Here is a 12,322-nt window from a genome sequence, read left to right on the forward strand (position 1 = left end):
AGTCACTCAAATGTTGGGCTGTTAAGTGCTGCCTTTCTGCTTCCTGCCCCTGGAGATGGAGAGCATGAGATTTAACATAAATGTTAACTTAAGGCCAAGCAAATACTTGGCAGAAATCAAAACAAATAGATATGTCTCTAATTAATCTTTAAATGAATGTTTTATTCAATCTAGTTACTCTAAATGTGGGAGTACTGTTAAATGTCTATTCTCTGACTGTTTCTCAAGTGGAGGATGTGGCTGTAAACGGAAGTTTATATCCTTCCTAGATTTGTAATCCAGATGAGCATTCTGCAGGGATTAATCCTAAATCAAATTACAATCACACCTGAGGATCTGAATTTTTTCCCGGCACAGGAGAGTGCTTCACCAGCATTTGACCATTTACCATAGAAAACAGCAGGTTTCACATATTCCACTGTAGGCTCTGTTGAAATCATAGCTGAAATATGGTTAGTGTTTCAAGGACAGGTAGAGCAATCATGTCTAAACCAAATTTTCAAACATAATTTAGAAAAACAAACTGCTGTTCAGAAGCTGGAAATGTTTTCCTGGGGACAATGGAGCCTTTGTTCCTATTCCTGTTCAATGTTACTCAGGGTTTTTTTGCACAGAATAGGCGGTGTCTGTTTACCCAGATTAAAACATCATTTGTCAGTCTATTCAACAGCATCCTGCTTTTAAACTATTTCCCTGTCAGCCAGCTTGGGCTCTATGCACTTTATCTTTGCCAGCTCCCAAAGCTGCATTTCATATATCTTGTTCAGACTCATTCAAGGAAATATTTCCCAAAAGGCATTGGACATGTCTTCTTTTTGGATAAACTTCATGATGTCTAAGTGCAGAAATTTTCTTATCAAACATAAAAGTTGTCTTATCAAATGGAGATCTGAATATTCACAAATTCATACTGATCCAAATGGTAACGGTCTTATGTATCAGCTCTATCTTCTTACATTAAATCTATACAAAAGTAGCATTTGAGTCTCATTAGTAATTGTATAACTACTACTATTTTCTCCAATAGAGTAAGTTAGATTCACAGAGCCTTGATTATTTCATATAAACATATTGTAATTGCACAAAATTCCCAGTTGTGCCAGTCCATGTTCTGGCCAGCACTCCTTGATTCAAGGAGTGTCAGCAATACCAGCTGAGAACCAGAGCCTTACAGATGTGATGGCTCTCTGATTTGATCTGGTCTTTGCAGCAAACACTTTCAGTGTTGCTGAATTAGTTTTTGCTTGTTTGTTTCATTTTGTAAATGTTACAGATTATTGCAAAAGCAAAAGCTTTCTAAAGATCCATAGGTACTGGTGGTGACCTGTAACTCTCCACCCTGAACTCTCAGTCCTTGTGAGCCTCAAAGAAGCGAAGGGAGCATGAGTTTCTCTTCCGTGTAGCATCTAGGAATTTTATTCCTCACATCAGGGCAAAATGAGGAAACTATTACAAATGCTTAACAGTATAAAAGCAACCAACATGAAAGCATGGTTGGAAAAAATTTGCTGTGTCCTCTTAGCCACACATATTTGTGGCTAGATGTCTGGGCCAGGGAGAGACTGAGAAAGCTATTGCAGCATTTAGATGAACCAAAAACATTAGCAGGTTTCCTATGGCTTTTGCAGTTAAACAAAGGTTAATTACACATCTTCAAGTGGACCATCTTGACTTTTAAATATGTAATTGTGTAGGTAGGAATATTGTTTCTAAAATGAGCATAAGGTGAGAAAATGCTGGTATGAGGAATGTACATGTCCCATGGTAGTAATCAGTCAGTAGTGGAGAGACTCTAAAATGACTGAAGAGAGGACAATCCCTTTTAATTTTACACTTTTGTAATGTGCCTGGATGGCTGAACTCCAAAACGTTTCAGCAGGAGCACATGATCAAGGAAACACCTTCACAGTGGGTTTCCTGTACAGCTGCAGTGCTTCTTACCTCCTGCTGCTAGTCAGCACATTCTGTATTTAATATCCCACTGCCTTCAGGAGCTTTGGACTGTTCAAGAGGGTCGGGTTTGAGGATGACACTCACTTCCCTAGGATATTTGCCTGTATGCAGGAGTACAGAAGCTTAAGTAATGCAACCTGACCTCATAGTTGACTCTCCTTTAAGAGGCAATCCTGAGAGGACTGAATGATTTCTGTGGTATTTTCCTACCTGAATTATCCTACAATCCTAAAGATGTCTTGTCAGCTTTGCACTTGTTTTACACCTCCATGTTTTACCTTCAGCTCCTCTGTGTCTTGCTGTCTTGCTAGTCCCTGCTGCTGCTTTGCATTCAGCTTCCTTCTGCAGCCCACAGAGCCCCTGCCTGACCATCAGCAGTGCTGGATTGTGGCCATCTCGCCCTTTATGAGTCTTCACGTTCTCCCTTTCCTTCCAGAGGAACAGTGGTATTGTGAAAGTTCTGCTGATCATTCTGAGTAGCACTACACAAAGCATCTCTTTATAGTCCCATATTATAGAAGGGTGGCTAAAATATCTTTTGTATCTGTGCCATTTCCATCATGTGGAAAAGGAAGTCTTCTGTTAGACTGCATGACTAATACAGGATGAGTTTGCCCTCCTTCCAGTGTTGTGTCCTGGTTAATGCACACTGGGGTTTATGGGTCTAAAGGTCTCCTTCTCTGTCCCTGTACAAGCACTGTGCCTATTTCCTGCTGAATGAGGAGCTTCCATTTCCTTGGTTAACCCTGATATTGGCACAGTTCCTTTTTCTGTAACAAAAGCTCCTAATCTCTGACAGCCAGGAGGCAGCTGCTGTTAAAAATAATGATTATAGGCAATGTGAGAACAGGATCCAAAATGTTGTCTCCTACTTGGAAATAATGAAGTAGAGCCTGTGCTGCATGTAGCACCTGTGCATAACTTAAGCCCAGCGCTTACAAATTACTTGTAATTCTTAAAAAGCATTCGCATAAAGAACAGGGAACAAACGCAACAAGGCAGGAAATACTTCCCTGTGATGTTCAGTTCAGCATTATGCTGATATTTAGGATTTCACTGCTGTTTCGCAAATACATCTGCTCCGTATTAGAGCAGGAAGCAAGCTGCTTAAAGAAAGTACAGTTGAAGAAACACAGCCAATAACCAAAAATTGGATGTTGAGACCCACAGGAGGAAATATCTAAACAAATGCTTACTACCCTGTGGTAACCAGCTGGCAAGTGGAGAGGAGGTGGAGATCATGGATTCAAAGAATGAGTTGGCAGGGATCCATAATGATCAAAGTCCAACTCCTGATCCCATGCAGGACCATCCCCAAGAGTCACACCACGAGCCTGAGAGTGTTGTTCGAACACTTCTTGAACTCTGTCAGGCTTGGTGCTGTGACACTTCCCTGGGGAGCCTGTTCCACTGCCCAACCACCCTCTGGGTGAAGAACCTTTTCCTAATATCCAACCTAAATCTCCTCTGACACTACTTCAGGCCACTCCCTTGGGTCCTATCACTGGCCACCACAGAGAAGATCAGTGTCTACCCCTTCTTTGCATCTCATGAAGAAGCTGGAGACCAAGGAATGCTACTAGCATGTCACAAGTGTGAAAATTCAACACACACCTGAGGGTGAAAATGACCTGATGCAACGGTTTAAATTAATTTTATGTCATATATATATATTTATTATTATAAATATAAATAACTTCTAGATCTGATATTAATGCTGCCTTCTCCCATTATAGCTGTGTGATAAATAGGTAGTGCTGGAGTGGGCTCCCATTACAGAACAGGATGCTTCAGAAAAAAGCCTAAGATAAATAAAAGTAATGATATTTTCCTGTGCAAAATATACCAATTAAAAAGGAAAAAAAAAAAGAGGAGTTGAGTGAAATGATGTTCTGAATGAAGCCTTGTTTTCAGGGCTGTAATGTCAGAAAGTTTTGCAGAGACTGGGTGTGCTGGGCCACGGCTAGTTTGAGCTGACTGGAGGGGAAGGTTCAGCCTGTGTCCCAGGGTGTATCAAGGCACAATCCAAATGCAGACATGGAGATCTTTACTCCTGTCTCAGACCTCCTGCTCTGCCTTGGACACCAGCTCATGAGCTCTGGAGCCTTTCACTTTTTATTTGTTGATTGATTTTTAGATTTTATTTTTTTTCTTGATTTGCTAGATTTGGCAATATTGTAATGGTTATAGATGAAATGGGGTTCTGCAAGGGGATGCACAATGTGATTATGGGGTATGTTGCGGAGGCTTTCATACTATGGTACAGTGCATACAAGCTCTTTTTACAGCTGTGTTCCTGCTTGGTGCAAATACCTTGACCCTGCAATGCTCAGAGTCTCATTTGTGGAATATCCTGCTTGCACAATGTTCAGATTAAGCCAGTTGTAAGACAACTTATGAATTTGCCAAAGAGACTAAGGAGCAGCTACAGTGGCTGGTAGAAAATTTAAATTGTGAGATTAATTAAGAGGCAATTTAAGCAGCTTCTGCTGCTGGGCTGAGTTTTGGAAGTTGTTACTTTAATATTCCTTCTAAAAACCTGTTGATGTCTTGCTGTTTGTTTTACAGAGGCATTTTGTTGTTTTCCTCCTGGTGGCACTGCAGGACAACACTGTGGTCCTTGGGACCCTGTACTGCAACTGCATCATTTAAGATGCTGGGATATCTTCTTGGTGACATAACACGTTCTGTTATGCTGACTTGAGGACCAGTACAACACCCTTACTCCATGATAATCTATAACTTATTTGGTGCGACCTATGTTGGATGATTTTCTTGTCTTAAAAAGGAAAGAGCTTCAACCAGCTTATGAACTGTAAACAGATCAGTCACATCACTGAGAGTGTAAAAAAATCTCAAAAAAAGCCTGACATGTGGCTGCTAAATTCTCAACAACTCTGCTCAAAGGATGGTTTTCACTCAGACACATTGACTTGTATCCTCTATAATGTCCAGCAAGTACAGTGACTTTTGATTGACTATATGATTATATAGGGAAAAAGAACAGAAGATTTCTACTTGGAAACATGATTGTTCCCTTCAGGCAGAACATGATGCTGCCTCCAGCACTGCCCTCATCAGTATACTTTCCAGTTATTACAAATACTGTGTATTTTGGCAGCCTTTGCTTCAAGTCACTTATGATCTGTTCAGTTACGTGGTGTGCAGACTAAAAACATCCAGTCATAGTTCTCTGAGGGACCTTGAAATGAAACTATTAATCTTCAAACCCAGATTTTATATGTGAATCTCATCATGTGTTAATTAATTTGAAAATACTGCCTCTCTGGTCAGCAGAAATAAATCTTACCTATTAATTTACAAAGTAGTTAAAACTGATAGTTTCTATCCTTTGAGAAAACATGATGCACTAGGGAGTTGCCCTGAATGAAGTAAGAAGTAGCTTAAATTGACAATTATGTCATGAAAGTAATTCAGAAGAATTACTAGCTATTTGCTTTCCATGGAAAAATCTGTCTCCAGCTTCAATCCCCACACCCATGCTTGTGTGCTCGCCGGCCCCAGGCACACCAGGGGCAGCAGGCAGCAACCAGGCCACAAAGTCCCTGAAATTCTTCTCTGAATTCATACTCTCCAGTGCTGAGCACCTCTCTCCCCTGCAGCCCCTCTTCCCAACCCCTGCTACTGAAGCCACATCCTGGGGGTCTTTTTGATTTGTTGATCATTTATTTACTACTCTGGCAGGTTTTTTAAAGTGTCCTGAAAGCTTTAAGCTGCTGAGACAGGAGCACCAGTCAAAACAATTCCAGCAGCATTTGGGATTAGCTGAGCTATTTTAAAGCTAATCCAAAACTCTTTGGGGGTTCTACTCACATGTTGAGCTTGTACTTGCCAGATTTATTATTGTCAAAGCACTTATTGACCACTCCTTTTAAAATAAGAAATGGTTTCTTTGTGTTCCAGGGTTAGCCGTGCCAGATGTTGGCGATTCCTTTTGCCAAACCAATAAAATGCAAAAAATTTCCCTTCTCCCTCCCTGTCCATGTGTAGGAAGGTTACAGCTGGTAAAAGCAGGGATTGTGGGACAATAGGCTCTCCTTTTGTCTTACAAATTGCTCTAAAACAGGCTTTACATACACTAGAATACCAAAATAGAAAACCTTTATGGATTATGTTTTAGACCCTTACCCACTTGGTTGATTTTTTACACAGTCCTGGTTAGGAAAAAAAGTCACACTTCAGTAGCATTTGGCTCAAAATTTGAGTTTCACTTATCCCTGAAGCTTAGAACTGATTTTGTCTCATAAAAAGATATAATAATAGTCCTGGGAGTAAAGACCCTTATATTTAAGGCAGTCTCAAGCAAAAAATCTAGCAATCAAATACAATTTATAATTAATATTTCTTTGTCTATCTACCAAGCATGGTAGCTGACATGTCTGCTTATGTTTGCCTGTGGAATTTCAAAACCTTGATCTGCTGCAGATTGGCTTTGGCAGCACCTGGAAGAGTTCTACAACTGGGAAGGTAAAAGGTCAGCCTAGGGAGACAAAAATTATTTTAAAGAATAAATTAAGATAAGAAGCTGCAGGAGGAATAACAGTAATGTCTAAGATCTCAGTGCTGAACCTACAGTTCATTTGTCATCAAAAAATCGCTCTGCTTGCTGGTAGAGCTGTGGTGTCCCAGGCCACACACCTGCCCATGAATGCCCTTTCACTGAGGAGTGGAGGAGGAGGAGTTATTTGTTCTGTTAATAAAAAAGAATCATCAGGTTACCTGTGAGAACATGCTTGTAACTGTGCTGTGATGCCCTTGCAAGCTTTGGGAAAGGTGTTCTATATGTACAGTTGGTATCAAAAGAGCTCAGGAAGCAACCCAGGATGTGTGGGAATGTGGCACTAAACCCACACTGTCCATAAAACATTTATTTACAAATGTGGATATTGGCCTCAGCCATGCTATCAATATCATAAATTTTAATTAATCTTTTTCTTCTTCTTTCTTTTTCTATTTGTTTGGTTTTTTTTTTCCATTTTTCCCTTCAAGGGATGCCTTTGATGGCAACTTCCAAATGAGGAAACATTAATCAGTTAATCAGTTTTCCAAGGATGTTCAAAACTGAAGTGCAGGAAATGTTGCATGTTTTCCATCAATTTAGGGTAACAGAGAGGAAATCTGAAGATATAAAAGCAACAGAAATGTGCAGACAGCAGGATGGTCAATGCAGATGCAGTGTTATCAATGTCTGAATGAGTCCTAGGGACAGAGAGTGAGTGAACTGGGTTAAGGCAAAAGATGAATTCTGTTTCATAATTGTGAACAAGAGACTGGTAGAGCTTCTCGAAGTGAAAAGCTGCTGCTGCTCTGTGAGTGCATGCTCATATGCTGAGCAAATGGAGCACTATTTTACTGTTAATTTTCTGAGTCTTTATCTGAACTCTCAGAATCAAGGATGTCAGAAAAAGAATTTATCTTATAATGATCAGTTCTATAGAAAAGTCTGTTATTCATTACTCTTAGCTTTTATGGCTTACAGCATTTGGCCTGGTCTAGCAGAAGATTTAATGATTTAAGGATTAAACTATTCTCGCCTTTAAAATTCGCCCTTGACAAAAATAAAGGGTTTGTTTGCCAGTGAAAACTGTAATGCTCCCTGCAATGATGTATGATTTTACACTAGTTGGGAATAAAACAGTGGATGTTTGGCAAAGCAGGGCCCTCTCCTGGTTTGCTGCCCCATGACACCCTTGGGAAGGCAGAGTTGGTGAGGAGACACGGGAGCCAGTGCTGCCAGTCACTGCTGATACAGATTTGCAGAAGAGTCCTTTCAGGAGGGACTTATGTACTTTTCCATGGTTTACTAAATAGCAGAGAATACGTTCAGAGTTTGTAGTCTGTTTTGTTCACTCAGTGTTTTCTTTTCTTCAGAAAGACCTGAACAAAAAAGGATGCTCATTTCAGGATATTCTGATTTGAACAGCATACAACTTTTAAAACAACCTTATAGCCTCCACTTTTCCCTCTTTGCTACAAAAGGTTTAGTCAACTCTAGATGAAAGTGGAAAATAAAGCAGTGGTCTTTTATACAACACAGGTTTAACGACATTAAAACGAGTCCTTGTATGCATATTAAAGAGTAACTGCTTGTTTTACAACCTTGTTAAGTAACAAATGATGTCATTATTTGTACTTACTAAAACTTGTCAGCTTTACCAGAAAGGTTTTCACTAAACATTAGAGAAGATATTGCAAACTCATAACCTACATCTTCATATTTATCCCCAAAATCATTATCCCTAGTATTTCTTAGACAGATGTATCTCTTTGTCTGGAGATCTGGAGATGAACAGTTTATCCCATCCTTGAAGCAACTGCCCAAGCGCACAAGATTAGAACAGATTTGAAAGATCTTGTAGATTCTTAGTCTCTCTTGCAATTCCAGTGGGCTTTGCTGCTGTGAGTTTCCAGGTCCAGCTAACTGTAAAATGTTCCTGGTAGGATTAGAGGAATTTTTGTAGTGTGCATAGTACAAGGCAATATCTTTCAGTTTTACTGTTCCATGTCACACAGAAATTAATTTCGCCCTTGGAGGTTTTTTGAGTGTTCATCATGTTATTATGATCATATTATCATAATTTTAGTTCTGAGTATAAGAACAGGATGTTTTCTGGGGCTGCTCTCAGTTTTTTTCATTTCTAACATGAAACTTATTTTAAAAAGCCATATTTTTGGGAAAAAAATTAAAAACTTTAAACTCTACTTCAAGCACAGCTTTCCACAGAATTAGGTTTTGTGTCCTATTTGCTGCAAGAGAGTTAATTTTTCAAAGTACGTCCTGTCATTTATTTTCAAATTGTGCAAGAAATTGTTTGAGCATATCAAGAGTTGTCAATACTGCCTGTGTAGATTCTATTTTGTTCACAAAGAAATAATGATGCTTGACTCTTTATCAGGTATTACTTTCAATTTTAATCATTTTCAGTTTTAACAATGTGCTCATATAGGGTTATGGCTAAAAGTAGAAAGGATATAAGTAAACATTAATATCTTTCAGTGCTTTTCCCTTTTTAGTTTAGTAGCATGTATTAAAGTATTAGAGTGATTTTTTTTTTTTTTCTTTTTAACCCAGAGGCCCTGAGAAATTGAAATGTACTGACTGCCCTAAAGGACATGAAGAACCCTGTTTTTAAAGTAATTCTAAATGAAGGTCCAGCCTTTATAATTGAAACTATTATGTTGATGTTAATCTAAGTTTGCTTTAATAATGGACAAAACCCTTCTCTAATTACCTATACCTGTGTTACTTACATTCCAAAGAAGAACTCTAATCAATGGAAATCTTTATTTATGTCTCTAAAAACTGTATTAAGAGTGCTAATTTCTGAAACCACTTACTATTGTTTAAAACTAGAGCATATTTTCTTCTTCCATGAGACTAAGAGACCTTTGTAATTAAAAACTAAGTGTAAGCACTTTTGACATTTTAATCCTAAAAATAGAACCTCATTATTCCCATGCGAAATAGTATCAGCTTAATGTAAATTTGCAGGGAAAATGTATCTCCCTGGGTTTGTGTGTGTGTGTGTGAATGTGTGACTTCAAGTTATTGCTATGGTGTTGCAGTTAACATGCATTGTACAGGAATCTGGTTAATGTGCAGACAGTAGTGGGGAAAGCAATAAAGCACAGCAGTAATAATTTCAAGCTAACACATCATTTTGGATTCTTCTCAGTCAGTTCTTCCTCAGTTCACATGAACTTCCAGCTTCAAAAGTTCCCAACAGAAGTCATTTCTAGAATAAATAAGAAATTGTTTACTTTCCCTGGAAAGTTTTGAAAAACATGATCTGCAGTTCCATTAAATTTTCCTGTAGTGAAAGTTGAAATAGAGCATTTAATGCAAGTCATTTGGGATGAGTTATACGGCTTTTGTAAAGGCAGTTACACACTTTTTGATAAGAAACCTCTCTGAAGGCCATGCCTTGCTCACTGAGCATATGGATCTAAGATAGCCAGTATAGTCTGACTGGATTTCCAAAATGTAAGGTCCCTCCCCAAATAAAAGTTATTCTGATTTGAGAGGGACAGTCTTGTAAGTTGTGAAAAAAATAGAACAAAAAAATAGGATAAAGAATTGGTGGAGAGATGTCACTGAAGGATAGATGCCATGGCCTGTCCTACTCAAAAAGTGATCTAGAGAAGGGAGTAAATAGGGAAGTGGCAAAGTTGGAGTTGGTGACAATATTGTGCTCCAATATGGTGCAATATTGTAAAGTAGTTAAGCGCTAGTAATAAAGTAATAAAGAAAAGGAATGACTGAAATTGCAGAAATTGCAAGAAATTACAGAAGGACCTTGTGATATTGAGTGCATAGGCTGGGAGTTGAAAAGGAAAATTGAGTTTTGATTAATGTAAAATAAAACATAAGCAGGAAAAGAGGAAATTGAGGGAGGACCTGAAGGAGACAACTTACTTATTAGTCAATCAACACAGGTTTCTTGACATTCTTTTTCTGTTTCAAATCTGTTGTTGGTACCATTACAACCTCCATACCAGAACTGGCCACACGAATTGCCATTCTTGTCATAATACCATTTCACCACGTATTCCCAGCAATCCCCTGGTTTCATGGGTTCCAAGCACCTTGGATCTGAAAGTGTATCAGTAAAAGTTAGCTTGGATTCTGGGAATAAGTTACGTTATCTTAAAAATGCCTCCTTTACTAAGAAAAGCATCCCTTTTTTCTTTTCTTTCTTGCAGTACTTGGCCAAATTCCACTTCCATTAATGACTTACCTGAACAGGCTTGAAAAAATACAGGATCAGTTGGAAACCAGACTGCCTAAATCCTGATGCAAGAATCAAGCTGCTATTTAAATACCTAAGCATGCAGCTGGTATACAAGGGTATCATCCGAGTCTGAAAATCTGTCTCTGACTGTGTGTGATGTCTGTAGACAGAGCACCCAGAAACACAAATAGTAAGAAAATCTAAATTATATTGGAAGAGGGAGTGGGGTTTGCTCATAATTTTTTTTTTTGGTACAGACTTGCTACCCAGTACCCATGACCAGTATTTATTACTCACTTTTTTGGGTTGTTGCTACTTGTGTTTGCCACAGAGCTGGCTGGTGATCTTCAGTAGAAGTCCCACTGAAGACAGGATTGACAGCTGGCCTCAGGGGTCTGATTTCAGACATGTTATCAACTGAGGGAAGTAGCGATTCTCTGTGAGCAGAGGTAGTCACAGTGTGGTCCTGAGCAGATGGCAGAGGCTCAGTGTATCCAGATTGTGGTGGACTATGCTGCAAAAGGAGTCAAAATCTTAAAATTATGCCTGGGTATTGATGCTATGACAAAAAAAAAAAAAAAAAAGATAGAATTATGCAGGAAACTTCTGCTATACAATGTGTAAAAAAATACTATTAATAGCAGGTTGGTTACTGTGATTACTCAGTATGGAGTCATAATTTTCTGACAATGAGAGCATAATGAAGAGGCAAAGTAATGCCTTGGATTTAGCCACTAGGCTGAATTTATTCAATTTAAGCTAAATTCCAGTCACTACTTAGTCTACAATACAAATAAAAAATGGGAGGAATTTTTGGGTACATCACTGCTGCTTAATATCTCGGATACTCATTGGGCATGATCTGACATCTACAATCTGCCCTATTTCTGGTTAACAGCCAGTTGCTAATCATTAGAATTTTAGAATTTACCTTGATAGAAGTGTTAAGCAGTCAACCCTGTTCTTCAAATTGCAACTATTATATTAAGATTTGCTTAATGTTTTAGTGTATTCAAGAAGATTCACAAGGTCCATAGTACAGTATAGTACAAATAACTGCCTTAATCAGACACTGATTACCTACTGAGAACAGAAAGCAATTTGATTCTATTCAATATCTTCCCATTTACAGGCCACCACTGACAAAGTCAGTTTAAGAAAACTCTTTGGAGTGATTGGAACTCAGTCTTGGTGAAATGTAAATGTGCAGACAATTCATCTAGTCCTTTGAATTTTGCATTTCTTTTCTAGTTCTATGAAAAGACTGTGTTTATTTATGACTGTAGTTCAACAGTTTGAAGATTAAACCATAACAGGCACCCAGAACCAAGTGTGTGAGCATCTAGTCCTATCTAAGAACCTACCTAAGAATCCTTTCTGATTCTTATCATGTTTTATAAAATCAGCATCTATCTAGGTTTACATTTATTTTTCTTAGTAATACAGAATGTCAAAACTGACCCTCATTGTCTCACAGATCTATCTAGATGTATTATAAGCCTAAAACCTTACTCTTTCACACCTACCAAAGGAGCTCTTATTCTTGCAAATTAATCTAGATTTTGAAAGTGAACTATTTAATTATGAATGATATTATATAAACAATACTACAAGGA

At 38.4% G+C, this 12,322-nt stretch overlaps 1 protein-coding gene across 1 annotated transcript in view; it reads right to left on the reverse strand.

The window, feature by feature from the left end:
* Positions 1-8,873: 8,873 nt before the first annotated feature.
* COL28A1 (collagen type XXVIII alpha 1 chain) overlaps positions 8,874-12,322 on the reverse strand; it is a 60,132-nt gene continuing 56,683 nt past the window's right edge. Inside the window, exons 34-36 of the mRNA XM_058833558.1 lie at positions 11,004-11,220; positions 10,391-10,567; positions 8,874-9,710 (exon numbers count right to left, since the gene is read on the reverse strand). Coding sequence (XP_058689541.1) covers positions 10,398-10,567; positions 11,004-11,220 — 387 coding nt within the window. The 3' untranslated portion in view covers positions 8,874-9,710; positions 10,391-10,397. The remainder of the gene's footprint in view (positions 9,711-10,390; positions 10,568-11,003; positions 11,221-12,322) is intronic.

Source organism: Poecile atricapillus, chromosome 2 (assembly GCF_030490865.1).
Source record: "Poecile atricapillus isolate bPoeAtr1 chromosome 2, bPoeAtr1.hap1, whole genome shotgun sequence".
Lineage (NCBI taxonomy): Eukaryota > Metazoa > Chordata > Aves > Passeriformes > Paridae > Poecile > Poecile atricapillus.